At 28.4% G+C, this 21,103-nt stretch overlaps 2 protein-coding genes across 2 annotated transcripts; both read left to right on the top strand.

Annotated features, from left to right (window-relative positions):
* Window positions 1-5,127: 5,127 nt before the first annotated feature.
* LOC113855905 lies at window positions 5,128-12,528 on the top strand. Its single transcript, XM_027487536.1, has 2 exons — window positions 5,128-6,517; window positions 11,135-12,528. The coding sequence occupies exons 1-2, from the start codon at window positions 5,128-5,130 to the stop codon at window positions 12,526-12,528; spliced, it is 2,784 nt and encodes a 927-aa protein (XP_027343337.1).
* Window positions 12,529-19,180: 6,652 nt separating this feature from the next.
* On the top strand, window positions 19,181-20,466 carry LOC113853685 (transcription factor MYB102-like). Its single transcript, XM_027484203.1, has 3 exons — window positions 19,181-19,313; window positions 19,562-19,691; window positions 19,800-20,466. The coding sequence occupies exons 1-3, from the start codon at window positions 19,181-19,183 to the stop codon at window positions 20,464-20,466; spliced, it is 930 nt and encodes a 309-aa protein (XP_027340004.1).
* The last annotated feature ends 637 nt before the right edge of the window (window positions 20,467-21,103 follow it).

A 21,103-nucleotide genomic window follows, 5' to 3' on the forward strand; every position in this document is an offset into this window, starting at 1 on the left:
TTTAATTAAGTATCAAAATTATAAGATTAACGTAACTTTTAAATATTTTTAGAAAAACGGGGTAGGTCATATTTACTGCATATGATTTACTTCAATTTTTTAACTAAAAAGTAGCAGTATACGACCATTTCTTAGCAGTTGCAAGAACACCAGAAATTATTTTTTTAATTGTGTTATCGGAACAGTAAGGTAAATCCTAAAGTTTCAATAAAGGCTTAGCGGTACAAAATCGTTATCTGTAGCTCGCAGCTGATCTATTCAACTATTTTATTTAATTTTAATTATTTTTTATTTTATAAACCAAATTAAAATTGAATATAAAGTCATTTTTGCTAAATGCTACTTACTGCATGTGGAGAGAAGCCATGCTACCTATGTAAGACTGTTTATTTCATTAAAACAAAATAGGTATGAGTGCCAACTTTACTCTTTAAATTTTTTATTATAAAAATAATAGTTGAATATTATAAATATATTTTATACTTTTTAGTTAAAATTTTTGAAATAAGTCATATATAATAAATATGACTTGAGGTTGTGTCAACAAAATAAGTTGTTGATTTTTCCTCTAAGGAACTTCGTGGGAAGTGCAAGGATCCTGTAGTATTAGTTACTCTAAATTTAAATTTGGTTAAGCAATGAATCTTAATTTATTGGCTTGATGCCTATTTTAAGACCTTATTAATCATTTTTGGGCAGTTATATCAGGAACCAGGAGTGATGAATTCAAAACGGTGACACCTTCTAATACACGGAATGTATTTGTGAAAGTTCTTAACCAATTTAATTATTACAAATTATAAAATGAATATTTTTTCATGTAGTTTTAAATATATATATATATATATATAATATAAATTTAATAAACAATAATTTTATTAAAATCATAGTATATCTAATATCATCAATGTAATGCATAAGATTATGTGATACTTTACAATTTTTAATAAAAAAAATATTTTATATAAGTATTTTTTTATTTGTTGGACATTAAAAAAATATTTATAAAAATATTTTAGAAGATTTAAATTTTTTAATAATTACACTTTTATATATTTTAATTTGTGTGTGAAAATTAGTTCTTATTTTAATGGCTAACGTTTAGTATTCTAATTTTTTAAATTATTTCTCTAAAAAAATTTATCTAATAATTAACAAAGATATAATAAAAGTGTGATATATTATTAATTTGTATAAATTATTAATAAAATGTTTAAATAATAAATAAATATAATATAATAAAAGTCTCTTTTGTATTGAACACAATTTTAGAGTGAAGAACTTAATTTAAACAATTAAAATAGTAGAAAAATTAAAGGTAAATAATTAAAACTCAAGGGACCAAAACTACGTACAAATTAAGGTATAGAGACAAAAGAATATAATTAAGTATAATTGTTATCTCAAGATATCTTATATTTTTCTAAAATATTTATTATTTTTTTATTTTCTTGTAATAAATAAAGTTGGTAGAGGTCTAAATTAAAATTAATAAAAATAAAGTTTAATAATAAGATTAGACTTAGTGATATTAAACGAAGGTAAATGTATTATGTTATTATATTTTTTAAAAATTAAACAAATCAATTAAATTTTATTTTTTTATTGATTTATATAATTTATTCAAAAAGTATTTATAAAAACTCTAACAAAATTTAATCTTTTGCGAAGTATTAACAACATTACCTTTAAACATATTTTTGGTTATTAAATAAAATTTATAAAAAATTATTAAATTAAAAGTAAGACTCGTAAATTTTAAAAAAAAATTAAATAATAATAAAAATATATTTAAAAAGCATATTAAACAATACATAATATTTCTCTAATTTTTTTATGCAGGGAAAAATCTTGCCTTAGCTAGTGGATCAAAGAAAGAATGAGACCCCACCACGATCACTTGGACCGAGTCATATACCTTGGAGAAATTTCCTAGTTTCTTCCCACCCCTTGCCAAGAACTTGTTTGTATTCTACAAAATATATCATTCCATCGTTTTGTTTTTTACACGTCAAAATTCAAAATGCGTGTGCATCATTTTAGATAATGAAAAAGACCAATGTGCTTCCACGTTGTGTTTCATAGTAAGTCGGTCATATAAAAAAATAACAGTTAATCGGAAATCAAGTAGGGAAAATTTGCCAATTATAGCAAAAAAAAATTGCCAATTAAAAGCAAAAAAAATGTTCACAAGCATAAAATTTTATTACAGTACATTTGAGAGGAGATTTTGAAAGAGAAAAGAAAAAAAATATTTTTTAGTTTTAAATTAAAATAATTATATGTTATTTATAATAATAAATATATAAATTTTTTAAAAATAAAATATAAATAAAAAATATTCTAACCTATTACATTTTAAAAAGAATTAACAATATATATTAAAAAGTTATTAATTTAAGTTATATACACAATTGAGTTTTTCAAAATCATACCACAAGTCGCTTTCAAAAAATAATAAATACATAATTAATATATTAAATTTATATCAATCTATATATTTTATTTTAAATAAATATTAATTTTAAATATATTTATTTTAAATATAAAATTTTCTTTTTGTTTTCTCTCATTCCAAACTCGCTTTTCCAAAAGACCTCGAAAAGACACTAAAAGTTACCATTACACGTTTTTTTACGCTTTCTTTAGCATCAGCTTTGGAAAGAGAAAATATTGCTTGTTAAGGAGATTTAACTTGGTATCAACGATAATAAACATTCAAAACATGGAGGAATTAAGGGCGGGTTCTAATATCTTCCTTTCTTTTGTAAAAAGTAAAAAAAAGAAATCTTTTACAAAAGCTATCATGTATTATGGACCATTGATTTTAATCGAATAGTTAAGAATGAATTACATGATACCGATTATTTAAGTTAGATTTTTAAAAGGATACATTGGTAATTTTGTATTTTTATTTTTTTCTTCGTATTTTGTTCCTCTTCTTCTTCTTGGTGTTGGTCATCTTGTTCTCTTCAGCGTTATGTTAAAAATTATATTTACAGAACAACAGGTAGGTGTGGAGCGCTTACAATGTTAAAAACATGAAATTTTAAATATTAAGTATGTATAAAGTTATGATAAAAAGAACATCAGGTTGTGGAGATTTAATATAAAAAGTAGGGGTAACTGTATTACTACAATGAAATTGGTTGTGCAGGTCAGAGACAGTGAAAAAACAATGAATATTGGATAATTTCTGCAAGGGTTCGAGAGTTAAAAGATGAACAATAGTTTGTGCAGCCTTTACATTTGCATCGGTTGTGTTATAAAATCAATATAATTAGGTGAACACCTTTTATATTTGCGCATGGATTCAATTTGCATCGGGTCTGTGGCAAGTCTGATGTTATTAAGCAACCACTTTATACATTTTTTGCATGGACTGTATTTACATCGGTTGTGTTGGGTTTATGTCGCTAATTTTTACATCAGTTATATGAGAAAACCCATGTAGAAATTACGTTTTAATTTTTTAAATATATTTTGTAAAGAATTATTGCTTCGGTCATCCAACTCACTGATATAGAAGTGACTTTTTCCAATCACGTTTCATGTTCTTCCAGCCATGTCTCATTAGAATCTAGATTGATAGGTCAGTGCATGTAATTCAGAGAAAATTATGAAGGAAGTCATAGAGGAGAAATCTCATCTTAGTTAATTTTATCCAACAAATTTTAAAGTTTAGATTGAAAAAAAAATCTGGAAATGAAGGAGGTTGAGAAGAAATAAGAGAGATGAAAATGGAGGAGTTTCAAAGAAAAATATGAAGGAAGTCACATAGGAGAAATTTCATCTTAGTTAATTTTATCTAACAAATTTCAAAGTTTAGATGAAAAAAAAAATTTGGAAATGAAGAAGATTGAGAAGAAATAAGAGAGATGAAAATGGAGTTGTCATGGAGATGAAGAGAAAAGAGATAAAGGAGAAGTATTTATTTACACCTGAGAAAACCCATGTAAAACTTACGTTTTAATTTTTTAAATATACTTTGTAAAGAATTATTGTTTCCGTCATCTAATTCAACTGATGTAGAAGTGACTTTTTCCAACCACGTTTCATGTTCTTCCAGCCATGTCTCATTGGAATTCAGATTGATAAGCCAATGCATGTAATTCAGAGGAAATTATGAAGGAAGTCACAGAGGAGAAATTTCATCTTAGTTAATTTTATCCAACAAATTTCAAAGTTTAGATGAAAAAAAATTTCTGGGAATGAAGGAGATTGAGAAGAAACAAGAGAGATGAAAATGGAGGAGTTGTCATAGAAATGAAGAGGAAAGAGATAAAAGAAGAGTAACGATTTACTTATTTAGCCTTCATTAACATTTTATTACACAATGTAGTCACCGGTTCTTTTTGATTTTTAAACTTTTTACCAATTAATCTTATCCATTCATTTTATATTTATAAATATCAACGGTTCAAAGTTAATTTCTTTTTACTTATTGAAAAATATTGTATTTATTTTTTCCAAATAAAGGGAGGATATTAAAATCTCCCGGAAATTAAAGGATGAATATGCAGGTCCCGCATACGATCTCATTGATTTTGAAATTTCTCGGCTTTCTTGGTAATTATACTTTTAAAACGATCTTTTTATTCAGTGTAGTTAATAAGTTATCCAATTTCTTGATTTGTGATGAAAGGGATTGTTAAGCCTCCATATAGTAGTGTAAAGTGTGTAATTATAAATAAGTACATTTATAACTGCATGTCTAAGACAAAATTCAAAAGTTAGAACCTATAGTTATTTCTATTTTAATATTTGACTTTGACCAAACATTCTTTTAGCGAAATTTGTAGAGACTAAAAGATTCAAATTCCTGATACAATACATGTAAATTCACATGGAAATTGGAATCTTATTTGCTAATAAAATTTCATACTGTTCTTAAATTGTTTTAACATTTTAATCATTTCTCAAACAAGTCAAATGGAATATGATGTAAGATACCTTTCGTCAGAATTATTTGTCAAATGGGTGAGTTCCAGGAACGTAGTTTCGACTTTGAACCCTTCAACCACGAAAATAATAGGGGATAGGATATATTCATGCATCATACGTCCCTTGAATATGCTTTCTTCTCTGGGATAGTTTCCTTCAACTGACTCAAACATCATAGCACAAATGGCACATAAGCTTGTTGAAAAATCTCAGGTTGGTCCAGCTATACGCAGAACCACATCTCTTTCCCTCACATTCCTTGACTTACCTTGGGCAGGTCCTATTCATGTTAGACGCCAATTCTTCTATCCCTTTCCCCATTCCACACATCATTTCTTCGAAACTAATCTCCCTACTCTCAAACGCTCTCTCTCCCTCGCTCTTCAACGTTTCTTCCCTCTCGCTGGAAATCTTATGTGTCCGCCACCACCCCACAAACCCTTCATTCGTTGCACCGATGATGACTTTGTCACCTTAACCATCATCGAGTCCAAAGCGGATTTCAACCATCTTTCGTCCAACCAGCCCAAAAATCTCAAAGAGTTGGATCACTTGGTTCCCAAGTTGACATGCACAACTATCCATGAAGAAGACACGTTCATATTTCCTTTAGTAGCCTTGCAAGTCACGATTTTTCCCAACCATGGCCTTTGCATGGCAATCACATATTGCCACGTGATGGATGATAGGTGTTGTAGTCATTTCATGAAGTCTTGGTCTTCCATTTGTCGAAGCGGCGGCGTTGACCTCACAATTGTGGAGAAGTCGCCACCGTGCTTTGATAGGGAAGTGTTGAAGGACCCCAGGGGACTCGAGGCTATTTTCTTAAGAGACTATTTTGAAGAGAGGTCAACGTGGAAGGACAAACTCATTATTGGTCAAAATCCTAAACGTGCGTGTGATGATGAGGATTATGTTAAGGCAACGATTGTTTTTGGAAGAGATGATATTGAGGGCTTAAAAAGATGGGTACTGAATCAATGGACGGAAAATGACGAATTTAAAGCGCCAAAATATATATCAAAATTTGTTGTGACGTGTGCTTTCGTGTGGGCTAGCTTGGTTAATGCAAGATATCAAAATGACGAAAAAGAAGTGACGAAAGAGGAGCAATTCCATTTTGGTTTTGCGGCAGATTGCAGAGATCGCTTTGAGTACCCTGTGCCAGAAACATACTTTGGAAACTGCTTAATGATGTGTCATGCAGAGCTAAAGAAAAAGGAGCTAAAGGGAGGTGGTGGTTTTGTGAACGCGGTCAAGGCCATTGAAAGTGCAGTATCTAGTGTTACAAATAAACCCTTTGAAGGTGCAGAAAATTGGAGGGCAACGTTTAGAAAGATGTATGCATTGGAAAGCACGGTGCTAGTTAATGGGTCGCCCAAGTTCAATGTTTACAAGACTGATTTTGGATTTGGAAGACCAACCAAAGTGGATATGGTACATCCCTTCAAGTGTATGTCTCTTTCTGAAAGTGGAGACAAGGAAGGAGGGCTTGAGGTTGGTTTGGTATTTAGGAGTGGAGAATTTGAATATTTCAATTTTATCATTGAACAAGGACTTGAAGCTTCAAAATGCTAAGGGTATACATATTTGTGGCTTAGACAAAAATCAAACTATGTCTATTAAAAAATTGTTGGGGTGGAAAAAAGCAATTCACAGTCTCTTGAAGGAATAAGAATAATATAGTGCAGTAGCTGCACTTGCAATAATGGGGGTTGTGTCAAAAACTCATTGTTGATTTTTCTAGAAATAAGGATATATGGATCAGTGCTTACTAATTAAATTAAAAAAAATACTAAAAAAATAATTTATTATACTCTTGGAACTATTAAATATGTATTTTTTTCATAAATTTTTATATTTATACATGATTAAACTCAATTCTAAGATTGAGATTAACAAAGCCTTCAATTAAAACTAGATGATATAATACAACTGTTATATATTCCTGTTGAGAAGGATAATATAGTTCCGATATTTAATTATTATAATTTTGTGAGCATAAGAAAAATTGGGCAAAGAATTTTTTTACTAAAAGGATAAATTAAAAATATTGACATAATAAAGACCGTACACTAACGCTTTTATTCTCAACATTAGGATTTGAACATCCATTAAAATCTAAAATGAATAAATAATTATTTAGAAAAATGTAATCAAGTACAAAATACTCCTACAAATTACAATAGTATATTTGGTATTTATTTTCTCGACAAACATAAATATTAAATAAATAGTTTCTTTAATTTTTTCTACAAGAACTAAATAACTATTTCATTAATACTAATAAAATAATTTTTTGTTATAAATTTATTTCATATTTTATAAATATTTTTAGTATTAAATGCCAAAATAATAACTTATATATTATGTGGTTGAATATATTCACATCGATGAACACCTCATATAGAAAATTAATTATTAAGTCTTGTCAACTAAAAAAGTATAATTAAAAAATTAATAATAAAATATAAAAATTATTAAAAACTAAGTTATAAAATTATAAAAAATTATAATTACTAAGTTATCACAATTTAAATATCTAAAATACAAAATTAATAAGATGTTATGTTTAATTTTTTTATTTTAAAGTAAATTTATATACTAAAATTTTAATTAAAATTAAACCAAAAAATAATATATAGATATAAACATAAAAAAATTCAAAATCTAAAACAGACAACAAAATATTAAAATAAAAGAGACCGATAAATAAACATACCCTAGAGTATTAATCAGTAGTACCACACACTCAGAGATAAAAATTTAAGGAACAATATATGAAATTAAAAAGAAAATTAACTCGGTGACACCATTTTTTGAGTTTGTCTTTTTAGGTCCCTTCTAAATTGGTTATTCCTCCTTATAGGTAGCGACTTGATTATCTTGAATTGGTTAATTCATTTTTGTTCCTTCTTGTGTTATTTTTTTTTTGTTCTTTTACATTGCATCGAGCCTAATTCAGAGTGAATATCCAATTCCCTTTAAATTATTTCACTGTTGTCACTCTGCTTAGACTTGCTGCAATCATAAATTTCACGCCTGTTAAAGCCGCTTGTCTACCTCTGCAAAGGATCATCTCGAATGCATAACAATGATCGGCTTTATTATAAAATCAAGTGCTAAATCGATAACTTCACCTTAATTAATAATACTTACATATATGAAATAAACATTCGATATAATAATAATAATAATAATAATAATAATACATCTATTAAAAATCACTGGAGCATCACGAGTCACCTTGATCAACCACTTTTATCAGAGAGCTTAGACAGCCCTCCGCCTTTATGAATTTCTTCCAACCATATAATGTTGATCTCAAGAAAATGGGGATATAATCAATTTTTAATTAGATTAAAATTAAGAAAAGATATTTATTGATTTTTTTTTATATTGCACGTCTCTTTTTATCTTATACAGGGAAGATTCATTTTTTATTCTACCAAAGATAATAATGCATCCATTTTATTCTCGCAGCATGATAAAGAAAAATATAAGCTTACCAACTAAGATTTTGAGTGATCTTGAATTAACAGCTCAAAATTTCACTTTATTCTATTTTATTATTTCTTTTTTCTTAAAAAATTAAGGTCTAATTTAAGTCAAGTTCTAGAGAAGTTTTTTAGGGGAAAAAATAGTATAAAAAATAATAAATTTTTTTGATAAAAAAATTATTTTCTCAAATTTTAAAGAAGTTAAATAAAAAATTTTCTTAAAAATAAAGAAGCATAAATTGTTTTTAATTTATAAGAGAATTTGTATTTATTTATTTTCCTATAAGATTAAAGATAAGAGTAGATCACTATCATTTTTAAATTTTTCTTTTGAGTTAGATATTTTTATTATTTAGAAAAAAATAATTGAGTATATTTTTATTTTTTACTTTTAACATAAAGTTAAAAGAAAAAAAAGAATTGTTGTCGTTATTATTATTATTATTATAAAAATCCAGATAAATGTTGACATTATTTATATAATCAGAATGTAATTATTTATTATAAAAAATGTTATTAAATAAGAATAATTTGTTACGAACTTTAATGTATTTAAAATTAACTACTGAAATTTTCGCACGAGCATGTATGTGATAAGAGAGAAAGAAAAAAGTATTTATATTATGTTGTCAAAGATTTTGTATAAAACAGATTTTTTTCCTTATTATAATAAGACCGTTCTCTTTGATGGAGGCAAATATTGAATGATCTCTTATAATTATAAGATTTATTGATTATATTAGATGTCTTATCTATCTTCTATCTCTCCCGTTATTTTATCAAGACCAGAAAATCCAAATCCTGTAATAATTGTGTGTGTGTGTGTGTTTTTTCTTTTTTCTTTGGGAATAAAATTTTTAAGAGGAGATGGTATCGCAAAATATGGAGATTACATTTGTGTTCAATACAATGACAAGTTTCCTACGAACTTGCCTTAGCTAGTGCTGCAGACTGCACAGCAACATAAACGAGACCCCAGCATTAGCTGACAAACATGATGACTTGGACTTAGTCATTCATTTTCCATGAATTTCCTAGTTTCTTCCCGCCCCTTGCGTAGAACTAGTATTTAGAAAAATCTTTAACATCATTCTCTTCTTCAAATAAAAATTTATGGAAATTGAGTCTCGAAATTTCATCAAAATTAAATGAGATTTTAAGGTTAAAATATACTTACAAATATAATTACCTAGTTAAGGACATGTCCAAAGCCTCTAACATCATTTTATTAATTACATGTCAGAATCTGTGCATATTTAGATAATAATAAACACCAATGTGTTTTGAGTTCTGTTTGAGAGCAAATCGGTCCTGTGAAAACAACTTGCTTAGAAATAAAGTTGCCTTTCGTTCTAGGAAACCGAATAAAGAAGTTCACGAGCCTGTATCTAATATTTACTTTGCGTTCTAAAAGCTACATTAAACATACTTTTCATGCTTACATTAGCCACTTTTGGAAAAAGATAATGTTAAGGAGAGGTAACTTCACATAAACGACAATCATAAACATTCAAATTAGGGAGGAATTAACGGTTGAATATCCACGTTTTGACATGTTCTCGTAGTATTTGGAAATTTCTGTGCGTGTGTATTATATATTATTTTAAAAGTTTTTTTTTTAAAGATAAAGTGGAGGTATTCAAATCCCTTCTTATGAAAGATTGTTAATAATGCGAATTAAATACTTTATTGCCTCCTTTATATCCTACTACTTGTTGTCCCATGACTTCAACTCTGCAGTCTTGATCTGTGAAACTGAGGTTTAAGTCTATTTTTTAAGCGTCGAATACCAAATTGAAAACTTAGAAAACAAGAATTTAGCAATGCTTTTTATTTCTTTTATCATTCACTATTTATCATTCAGTAAAATATATCATGATGTTGAATGAGTCTCCTTTAATATAATATTTGTCTAATAAACTTTATATTATTAATATAAGCATTATAATTCTATATTAATATTTTTATTTGATGTTTATAGCCATTAGAATTTAGATGTATGTTGTGGTACTTTAAAATTTTTTTACGAGTATAGTACTTAAAAAGTTTATATTAATAGAAAAATATGTCAAGTTAAAAAAAATATTATTATATATAATTTATTTAAAATTATATTATTTATATTATTTGCTATATGATTTTATTATATATATATATATATATATTAATATTGAATTTTTTATTTTTTATTTTTATTATTTTAATATTTTAAATTTTAAATAAAATATAATTTTTATTTAATTAATTTTTATTTATTATAAATAAAATAATTATAATATATATTAATATAATAATTAAATAATTGAATATTAATAATAATAAAATTAAAAATATAAAAAATATATTACTATAATATTATTATTTTATTTTTAAATTTTGACTTATTTAATTTTGATCGCGTGTTGTTTCTATTGAAAAATTTGATTATTCTTTAACTTATTTAAATATAATAAATATAATAATTTATTATTAAATAAATTTATTATTTAGACGCTAGGTAATATATACGTTTGACTGCTCTTCGTACTTGTTGCTGAATATACGTTTTTCAACTTTGAATCTTTCAACCACAAAGCTGAGAGGACATAATTTATATTCGTTACGTCTCTTGAATGAGCTTGAAGCACATAAGCTTATTGAAAAACTGTTCTGTGATTTTTCTGATATGTCATCGAATACATTGATGGCAGTGTTTGGAGCACACAAACTAGTTGAAAGTTTTGAGGTTGGTCCAGCAAAACCCATTGATTCTAGAGATAAAACCACCACCTCTTTTCCCCTTTCATTCCTTGATTTGCATTTGGTAGGTCCTATTTACGTGAGACGCCAATTCTTTTATCACTTTCCCTACTCCACGCACCATTTTTGCAAAACTACACTCCCCACTCTCAAAACCTCTCTCTCACAAACACTTCAACACTTCTTCCCTCTGGCCGGAAATCTCCTCTGTCCACCACCACCCCACAAACCCTTCATTCGTTGCACCGATGATGACTCTATCACCTTCACCATCATCGAATCCGAAGCAGATTTCAACCATCTCTCCTCCAACCACCCCAAAAATCTCAAAGATTTGGATCACTTGGTTCCCAAGTTAACATGCACAAACACTCAAGATGACACGTTCATTTTCCCACTAGTGGCTTTGCAAGCCACGGTTTTCCCCAACCATGGCCTTTGCATAGCCATCACATACTGCCACGTCATGGATGATAGTTCTTGCAGTCATTTCATGAAGTCTTGGTCTTCCATTTGTCGAAGCGGTGTCGTTGACTTGAAGTCACCCCCATGTTTTGATAGAGAAGTGTTAAAGGACCCTAGAGAACTCGAGGCTATATTCTTAAGAGAGTATTTTGAAGAGAGGTCAACATGGAAGGACAAACTCGTCGGTCCAACTTCTGAACTTTCTAGTGGTTATCAAGATTATGTCAAAGCGACTATTGTGTTTAGAAAAGAAGAAATAGAAGGGCTGAAAAAGTGGGTGTTGAATCAGTGGGAGAAAAACGATGCATTTAACACGCCACAGTATCTGTCAAAATTTGTGGTGGCTTGTGCTTTTGTGTGGGCTAGCTTGGTTAAAACAAGATGTAGAAATGACGATGAAGAAGAGTTAAAAGAGGAGTACTTTCGTTTCGCAGCTGATTGTAGAGGTCGCCTTGAGTACCCTGTGCCAGAAACATACTTTGGAAACTGCTTAACTCTATGTAATGCAATGCTAAAGAGAAAAGAGCTTAAGGGAGAATGTGGTTTTGTGAACGCAGTTAAGGTCATTGAAAGAGCAGTGACTGATATGAAAAATAAACCATTTAGAGATGCAGAAAATTGGAAGGGATCGTTTACAAAGATGTTTGTGTTGGGAAGTACGTTGTTAGTTACAGGGTCACCTAAGTTCACTGTTTATGAGACTGATTTTGGATTTGGAAGACCTATCAAAGTTGAGATGTTACATTCCTTCAAGGGTATGTCTCTTGCTGAAAGTGGAGATGAGGAAGGAGGACTTGAGGTTGGATTGGTATTTAGGGACATGGAATTTGGATATTTAATTTCTGTAATTCAACAAGGACTTCAAGCTTCAAAATCCTAAATCTGTTTGTGGGATTTCAATAAAAATCAAAGCCTGGGTCTATCCAGAAATTAATTTTGTGTTATTAAGTCTTGGTCGTTGATTTTAATTTGCCCAACTGTAATATGGATATTCAGATCCATGTGTGGTAAAATTTGATAATCTATCTTGTTTTCATTTCCAATGGATGATTTTTAAGTTTTTCTGAAGTGAATAATATTGTTTGGTTGGTCAATTAGATTCCATAAACATAATTTATTATATCATACCCCTTCCGCGGGATTGCTCATTTGTGTTTAAACGTTCAATATAATCCTTAAGTTGCCACTTATTTTAAATGAGTTGCGTACATCTAATGAATTAAAAAGCTTTTTAATATTTTGTGAAAACCACGAACCTGCACACTGTAAAATGCCTTGGCGACTAAATCCTACTTAACTTTCCCAAGCTTGAGAAGATCGTGACCCTAGATTCAAAACTTTAGAGGTTCAGTTTGTAATGATTTTTAAATAAGTATTTATAGGAGATAAAAGCAAGAAAGCAAACTAAATTATTTTTTTAATAAGTTAAAATTGAACTATAATATTTTATTTTGTGAAAAGATCTTTTATTTTTGTCTTTAAATTTAAGATGCATAAGTGAATTTAAATTATAAAAAATTATTTATTTTTTCTTTATTTCATTTTCTTACAAGTGCTTCTTTAAAAATTTTTTCAAATTAAACCTAAGTGTATAACTGTTGGTTTCATTTATCTTAAAAGTTTTTTCATGACGCAATAACATGTCCAATCGAGAATTTGATGAGCTTTTTGGTTTAAATAATGGTTTATTTTTTTTTATAGGTTTTTACCAATTTAATATTTTAAATTAAAATATTTATTATTTAGTCCTTAGTGTATTGTCATTTATTCTATTAGTAATGTGGTATATTATCATTTACAGTCTATTTTAAAATGAATCAAACTGTCAAAAATTGATAGTATACTTGAACTTTATCATAATTTTCTCATCTAATTTTTCACACATATAAATTTTAAAGGCTTTCTTTATTAAAAATCAAATATTTATCTTGACTAAAATTAGATAAAACTATAGGAACCAGATCTATTTAACCATTGAGTTGTTAACCATTCCAATAGTATATATATGTGTCTTCTTATTGTAACGCATTCCGATACTTATATGTGACATGTATGTATAGGGAACATCGGCCCATTAAATTCCTCTTAACAAAGGTGTGGGCCTAATCTGTCTGGCCCAATATGGAATACAGTAGCGTGCAATTCTAAAAAGCCGTAACACACACTCACATGTTGCTGCTCGCCACTGCCAGGCTGGCCCACTGGCTTACTTTTGTACTAACCCAAGATTGGCCCAAGCTAATTTATTAAGCAAGGCCGTTTAAAACACAAGTATGAAAATTTCTTAATGAACAAATTAATGATGATAAAATATTAGGGGAACTCGTCTCCTAAATAATTATGTAAAACAAATATTTTAATGTTATTTTTTATGTGTAAAATCATGCAGAGGCATCTTTTTTAGAAATACTCTTTTATTTGAATAAGAAAAATTCAAATAATATAGTGGGATTAAATTTATTAATATTCTTTTCATACACAATACTTGAATATGATATTTTACTTTAAAAAAAATCAATGTAATGTCATGAAAACACAAATAATATTCCGGTTCTTTAACTATAAATATTGTTTATGTTAGGCTCTTAGGCAACGATAATACGTGTGTCTATCTTGAAGCGCCAACACTTAAATTTTTCGTCAATTAGGTTCCAAATAATTCCCAAATGATAGACATATGCGCGTCATCGTGTAATCTTGGAGCTTCCACCAAAAACAAAGAATGTAATCTTGAAGCTCTATAGACCAGTGTGATCTTCTTCTACGTGTAGCTCTGCCATGCACCGCACACCTTACCAACACGATACCAAATATATATATATATATAGATTCAAAGTTTGTTGGAGTTTAATTTTGAAAACCATACATATATGTTATTCAACTAATTAAGAGATGTCAGATTACTGTTCAAGGTAAGGCAGTCGTCACCAAGCATTCATTTAGAGCAAAATAATGACCAAAAGCAGTTGTCATGTGATCATCTATGTGGCTATGCCTCTGATATGTTAATTAAAATACTTTTCTCTGCCTTGCAGTGTGACATGCATGTTCATTAAAATAAATTAAAGCCGTAAATTAAAAACGTATATATAAAAAGATATGGTGACGCATGATTGTTATCCAGCCCTCCCACAACACTAAGATTCGGATCATGCAGTGTATAGATCTAGATCCGATCGATGGACATTTATGAAACGCAAAGGGAAGCCATGCATATATACTTAGCTTTTAAAACACAAATCATTCATATTTTATTGTTTAGAGAATGCAACTCAAGCATCCATCGTTTCTTATATTTGTTGAATGCAACTGACCTCAAAATAAAATATGAATATGTCTTCTAGACATCAAACAAGCAGAGATAACAACTTTTTGTATCAACTTTATACCAAAAAAGTTTGGTTAAAAAACAATTATTGACATGGAGTTTTAACTTAACCGGGTTCGATTCCTTACTAAATTAGCAATTTTTTATATTCTTTTAAAAAATTATATATATATATATATATATAAGAGCTTAAATTTTGTATGATCTTATATTGGCCATTCTTCAAAATCATAAAACAGATAAATCAAATGAGCAAATGGCTTATTTTCTCTGCACGAGACAAATGGGCCACCATGTCTACAGTGAAAGTACAAGTATTTCACAAATAGCAAGCAACATTAAAGTGACATCATTATGAAGTTTTCCTCTTTCCGCAGGTTGTAACTTGCAAAATAGGAACAACAATCGTGTGAGATCCCCAAGTGATATATATTAATATTTTCTAGGTAGAAAAAGTGAAAAACTAAGATGAAAGAATGAACTAAAATGGCATTTGACTTATAAATCTCAAGTTGTTAGATGGAAAGTCGATGAATTTTGCAACCTGATTTTCAATGGCATTTGAATATGAGGCCACGAATGCTAAAATGGATGAAGCAACATGTTGCAAACCACAAATGTCAAGAGCGTATGCTATCATTGACCTCACTCGTGGAACACAAATGGACACCTGTCATATACGATCATTAAAAAGTTCCCTGCCAAGAAAAATTGGCCGCTCATAAGTGGACATGTGTCCAAGAATTTGGGGTTGACCGATTGAAAGTGTAGTGGTTGCCTCATCATCAACACTAATCTGTTTGTAAGAGTTTTAAATTTTGAAGGCAATACTAAACAATAAACACTTAATTTGTTAGGCTTAACGGAACAACCAAACACAAAAATAATCAATTTTGATGTATATTAATTTTTGTATAATATTTTCGTAAAAATATTACATTTTTCAAAAATAATATAATGGCCTTAAAATGAATGTAAGTTTTATGTAGCTTAAATAAATTTAAAAAATAATATAATTTGTAAAATTTTGCTATTAAAAATTTTCTAATCCAATAATGCCAAGTTTTATTAAATTTATAAATATTTATAAAAAATAAAAACTTCTCTAATAATTAAAATATATAAATAAATTTTGTTTTTTTTTATTTTATTCTCTCATATGTTTTTATTGCAAATTTTATCTAAATTAACTTTTACACGTGTTTAATGAATGATGTACTTGTCAATAAAAAAAAAAAAAGAAGCCTTTTCAATGCACAGCCAACTTATCATAAGGTGTTTAAGTTTGAACCTTGTTAATGGTAGCCAAAACGTCCCATATAACACATAATTTGACCAAGAAAATTTAAGAAAAAAAATCCTATAAAATGAGTTTTTTTTCATAATATCTTTTTATTCAATAATTGAGAGATTAATTTCTTGAGATACATGATTAAGAGATCTGAACCTTTTGTTCTTAGATCAACACGTTAGTAAATGAATTCTTTTAAGCATACATTAAGAAAAGTATATTTACCTTTTAATTTTAATAAATTAAAAATTACTATATGATTTAAATTAAATTAAAAGAATACCAACAACTAATTACCCTAAACTAAATTTATTTTAATTAATCTTATCCAAAATTGGCACGAGAGCCCCAGAATGAAAGTAAACAGGCAAGTAAAGTAATATGATGAAAGAGTAGAACATATTTTCTCCAAATGCTGATAAGGGAACTGAACAACCTTACCGTCCCTCCATTCTCCAGAATACATCTAAATCTAAGGTCAAACAAACTCAAGTTCAATCAATGATCATTTTCTCATTATGATCCCATCACAATTTTACAATGAAAAAGTCAGCCCCCTTTCTATCTTTTTCACTTTTGTAAATGAACCTTTCCTATATTCAAGGAAGACATGCATTGATTATAAACAACGTTATGTTCTCAACTAATTAATGTAAAAGAATGAGATAAAAACGTGGCGTGTAAAAAACAATTTTCATTCTACCTAATGTTACGTGTTATGATTCCTACATGGGTATTACTTGTTAGTGTCTAAATGTGCGAAAATACGTATGCAGCATTTGCGTACATCTGGACGAATTAAACACCGGAAACTCCATTTCTTCGCGAATTAATTTGTAATCAAAATCTTGATGGATAATTCCTCTCATGTGCTTTATGAAACTATAAGAACATACAATCTCAATTTTTTATTTAATTCGTCGTTCATAATTACATTTTATCTGTTAATCAATATTTGTAATCTTAAAAAGTACATATATGTAAGGGAATTACGATATTAAGAAGTATTTTAAATTGTTGAATTTATTTGGGAATAATATCATTGCAACTTATTTTTGGATTATCATCCTATAATTATTTAAAATTTTCAATTATATTTTTTAAGAGCATAATGCTTTTAAAGATTTATCAACTCATAACTAAATAGTAATAGAAAAAACTAATTTACCCTCATATTACTTGCCTATTTTTCAATTTTATTTTTCTTACTGTAAATCACGTTTTAATATAAAATGTATGATTAATATTAATTTAGACACATGCTTTAATTATATTTACTATATTGAAATTAATTTTATTTAACTTTAAATTAGACAAACTGTACATCAAATTTAAAGAAATATTTATTGTCGCTATTATTTTTTTAATGTCAATCTTCTCCGATTAATATTTTAAATTTTCTTATATACCCCATATTAAATACTTAAAAGAAGCGATTGATTTATCATCACTATATAATATTTATTTAGAAATTACGATAATTTCAATGATAAAATTTCATGTTAATTCCTGTAAAACTAACCTATACTTCTTTGATTTTGCGGTGATTAAGTTTGAAATGATTAAACAAAGCACTGATGTGGTCTAACTCACTAACTAAAAAGAAAGTACTAGATGACGTGGAGCTCCTAACGACACAATTCGAAAGTCTCTCAAATTAGCCTATTATGGCAGCATGCACACTGCAGGATCGATTAAGTTTATAAGAAATTAGAAATTAAAAATAGAAATAAGAATTAAAAAGTTGGAGAGCGAATAAATTTACAATTTGATTGGAAGTTATTTACATTGCAAAAACTTTTATACTATCATTTATAGATTATCATATCATTAAAAAATATTAAAATTTTATAATAATTAATTTAAAAAATCCATTTATCGTATATTCTAATTAATTAATAAAATAAAATTTAATTGTTGTTATTTTGTAGCATTATCAACAATACATGCGCAAAAAACGAAAACTTGCGTAATCTAAAACAGTTAGAGGATTGCAGTAGGGCTTTACGTACCGTTGAAATTATATATTTTTTTCCTTCTATTTATTAAGTCTACTAATTAGGAAAAAAATTTATATTCAAATTATTGTTACACTTTAGGTATAATTAGGGTTGAAGCCCTAATTTTTCATTTAAAGGAAGCAAAATCAAAGAACACATGACTTATAAATAAAGAAAATTTTAGCTGCTACGTTTATATTGGATGTATGCAACCTTTTTATATATGGCTAATAAAATATAAAAAAGGTTAATTTCAATCATTTTTAATAAATATTTATAAAAATAAAAAATAAAATGAATTAATTTTTTTTATAGTTTTAAATTAATTTATACATTTTAACTTTTGAAAATTTTGAATGAGATAACTTTTAAAATAATTCATCTTCTTACTTTTTTTATAAACATTTATTTTTAAAATATAGTAAAGGTTTATGTAATTACAACAACAATAATAAGAAAATCATTTTAATTATGTTTAGATATCCAGACAAAAGTGGAAAAAAAAGACCGTATAGATAGTTTTATTATGGACAATAGTTATGAAAATAATATCACCCTTAAAACGATATCAGAAAAAGCGTATTAATTGTGTAGTAATAGTTTAATGATTATTCAGTATACTGTATGTACGCATTGAGAATAATACATATGCGTATGATTACTGTCATGTGTATAAATGGTTGATAAATACTTTGCAGAAGGGCGGCACCAAATCCTTTTGACTTCAAACAAACAGCCCCACTTTCTTATTCTTTTTTTTTTCTGCTATAAAAGCAGAGGTCGACTAGCTTTGCGTTAGAACCAACAAAACTTCACTTTCCTCTTTCTATCTTTCGTGTTTTAGTGCACTTTGCGGCTACCCTTTTTGAAACCATTCACCTCATCACTTTACTACTCATCTTTTGCTTCCAAAATGGGAAGAGCACCTTGCTGTGACAAGAATGGACTCAAGAAAGGTCCATGGACCCCCGAGGAGGATCTCATGCTCATCAACTACATTCAAACCCATGGACAAGGAAATTGGCGAACCCTCCCCAAGAATGCTGGTAATTTTCTCTTCTCTATATACTCTTCCCCAACTCATTATATGTTTTATTTGTGTATGCTCACTGATTATTGGCTATATTAACTACAATTTTTTAAATCTTTTCATTTTCAAAATTATGATATATCAAGACAACAAATTATAATGAATTTTATAATTTTTAATACAAATTTACTATATATAAATTTTATCAATAATGTAAAATTTAGAAAAATCTTATTAACGTATATTGGTTGGTTTTACTTTCAGGCCTACAAAGATGTGGCAAGAGTTGCCGCCTTCGATGGACTAATTACCTAAGGCCGGATATCAAGAGAGGAAGGTTCTCCTTTGAAGAAGAAGAGACCATCATTCAGCTGCACAGTGTCTTAGGAAACAAGTACGTGTTTGATTTTCTCTTTTATTATAAATTGGAGAATGTTATGCTTATGTTATATTATAATGCTAAAACAGATAATAACCGATGTTGTTTATGCATATTATTTAGGTGGTCGGCTATAGCAGCAAGGCTGCCAGGAAGAACCGACAATGAAATAAAGAACTATTGGAACACCCACATTAGGAAGAGGCTACTTAGAATGGGAATTGACCCCGTTACGCACGCTCCACGCCTTGATCTACTTGACATGTCCTCAATTTTAAGGTCAGCGTTAGGCAACGCATCGCTTCTCAATATGCAAGGCTTATTGGGTGCCCAAGCGTTGGTGAATTTGTTATCTTTGAAGAATGAGAACATATCACAAATGGTTTCACAAAATCTACAACAAATCAATGCTGGGAATTGTCAACTACAAAGCCAAGTTGCGCCTCAAGAGTTTATGAATCAGTTTCAGACACCAACTCAAAGCAACAACTTGAATGGCATATCAAGTTCCCCAGAGAATTCGGTTCCTTCCTATATTGGGGAGAATTTGTTTGCTCAACAAAACCAAATTGATCTGCTAGAGAGCCCGGAATTGTTACATTACTTAAATAATGCAAACCAAAACATGGGCTATGAATCAGTTCTTTCTACGCCTTTATCTACCCCAACCCCATTAAATTCTTCATCTACGTATGTAAATAGCAACACGGAGGAAGAGAGGGACACCTATTGCAGCGATGTATTCAAGTTAGAAATTCCAGAGAGTCTGGACATTAATGACTTCTTGTAAATATGTGTCTGAACGAGATGGCGTTTGTAAACTGCTGCTTAATTTGCATTTAATATTATTCTAATTGTTATTTAAATATTTTTGTCATACATAATTTTGTAGTCGATGGGGTTGTTTCCATTTTTGCTTTATAGTTGTCAATTTGTTTTTGTTGATGACACGAAGTCTTTGTAACTTTTACCAATATCTTTCTTTTGAATGCTTTCTATTGTTACATTTTTGTGTGAAGTTTAGTTTAGTTTGACTATATATGGTGCAGTCTGAATAAACTATAATAGCAAAAATAAACAAATATTTTTTAAAAAAATTTAAATTAATTTATGTATCTCATATTTGAAAAGTTAAATGATAATATTTTTTATAACGCAGAGAAACACATGCTAAATTTAATTTATAAAAAAAATTGATTTACTTTATTTTTATCTTTTCTAAAAAATTATTGAGAAACTAATTTAAATTAGGCCTCTAGCTACAAAATTTCTTAGGGTCATGGGGAATAATGAATTGAAAATAAAACATTGACAACGTTGCTGCAGCTTTAATCAACTTAACCCTTAAGTTCAAATATTTGTAATTGCAAAAGAAAAAAATAAAATTTTAATGCGCTAACAGGTTGATTACTTTTACTTATAAAATA

This window comes from Abrus precatorius, unplaced genomic scaffold (genome assembly GCF_003935025.1).
Source record: "Abrus precatorius isolate BTA unplaced genomic scaffold, Abrus_2018 Scaffold11, whole genome shotgun sequence".
NCBI lineage: Eukaryota > Viridiplantae > Streptophyta > Magnoliopsida > Fabales > Fabaceae > Abrus > Abrus precatorius.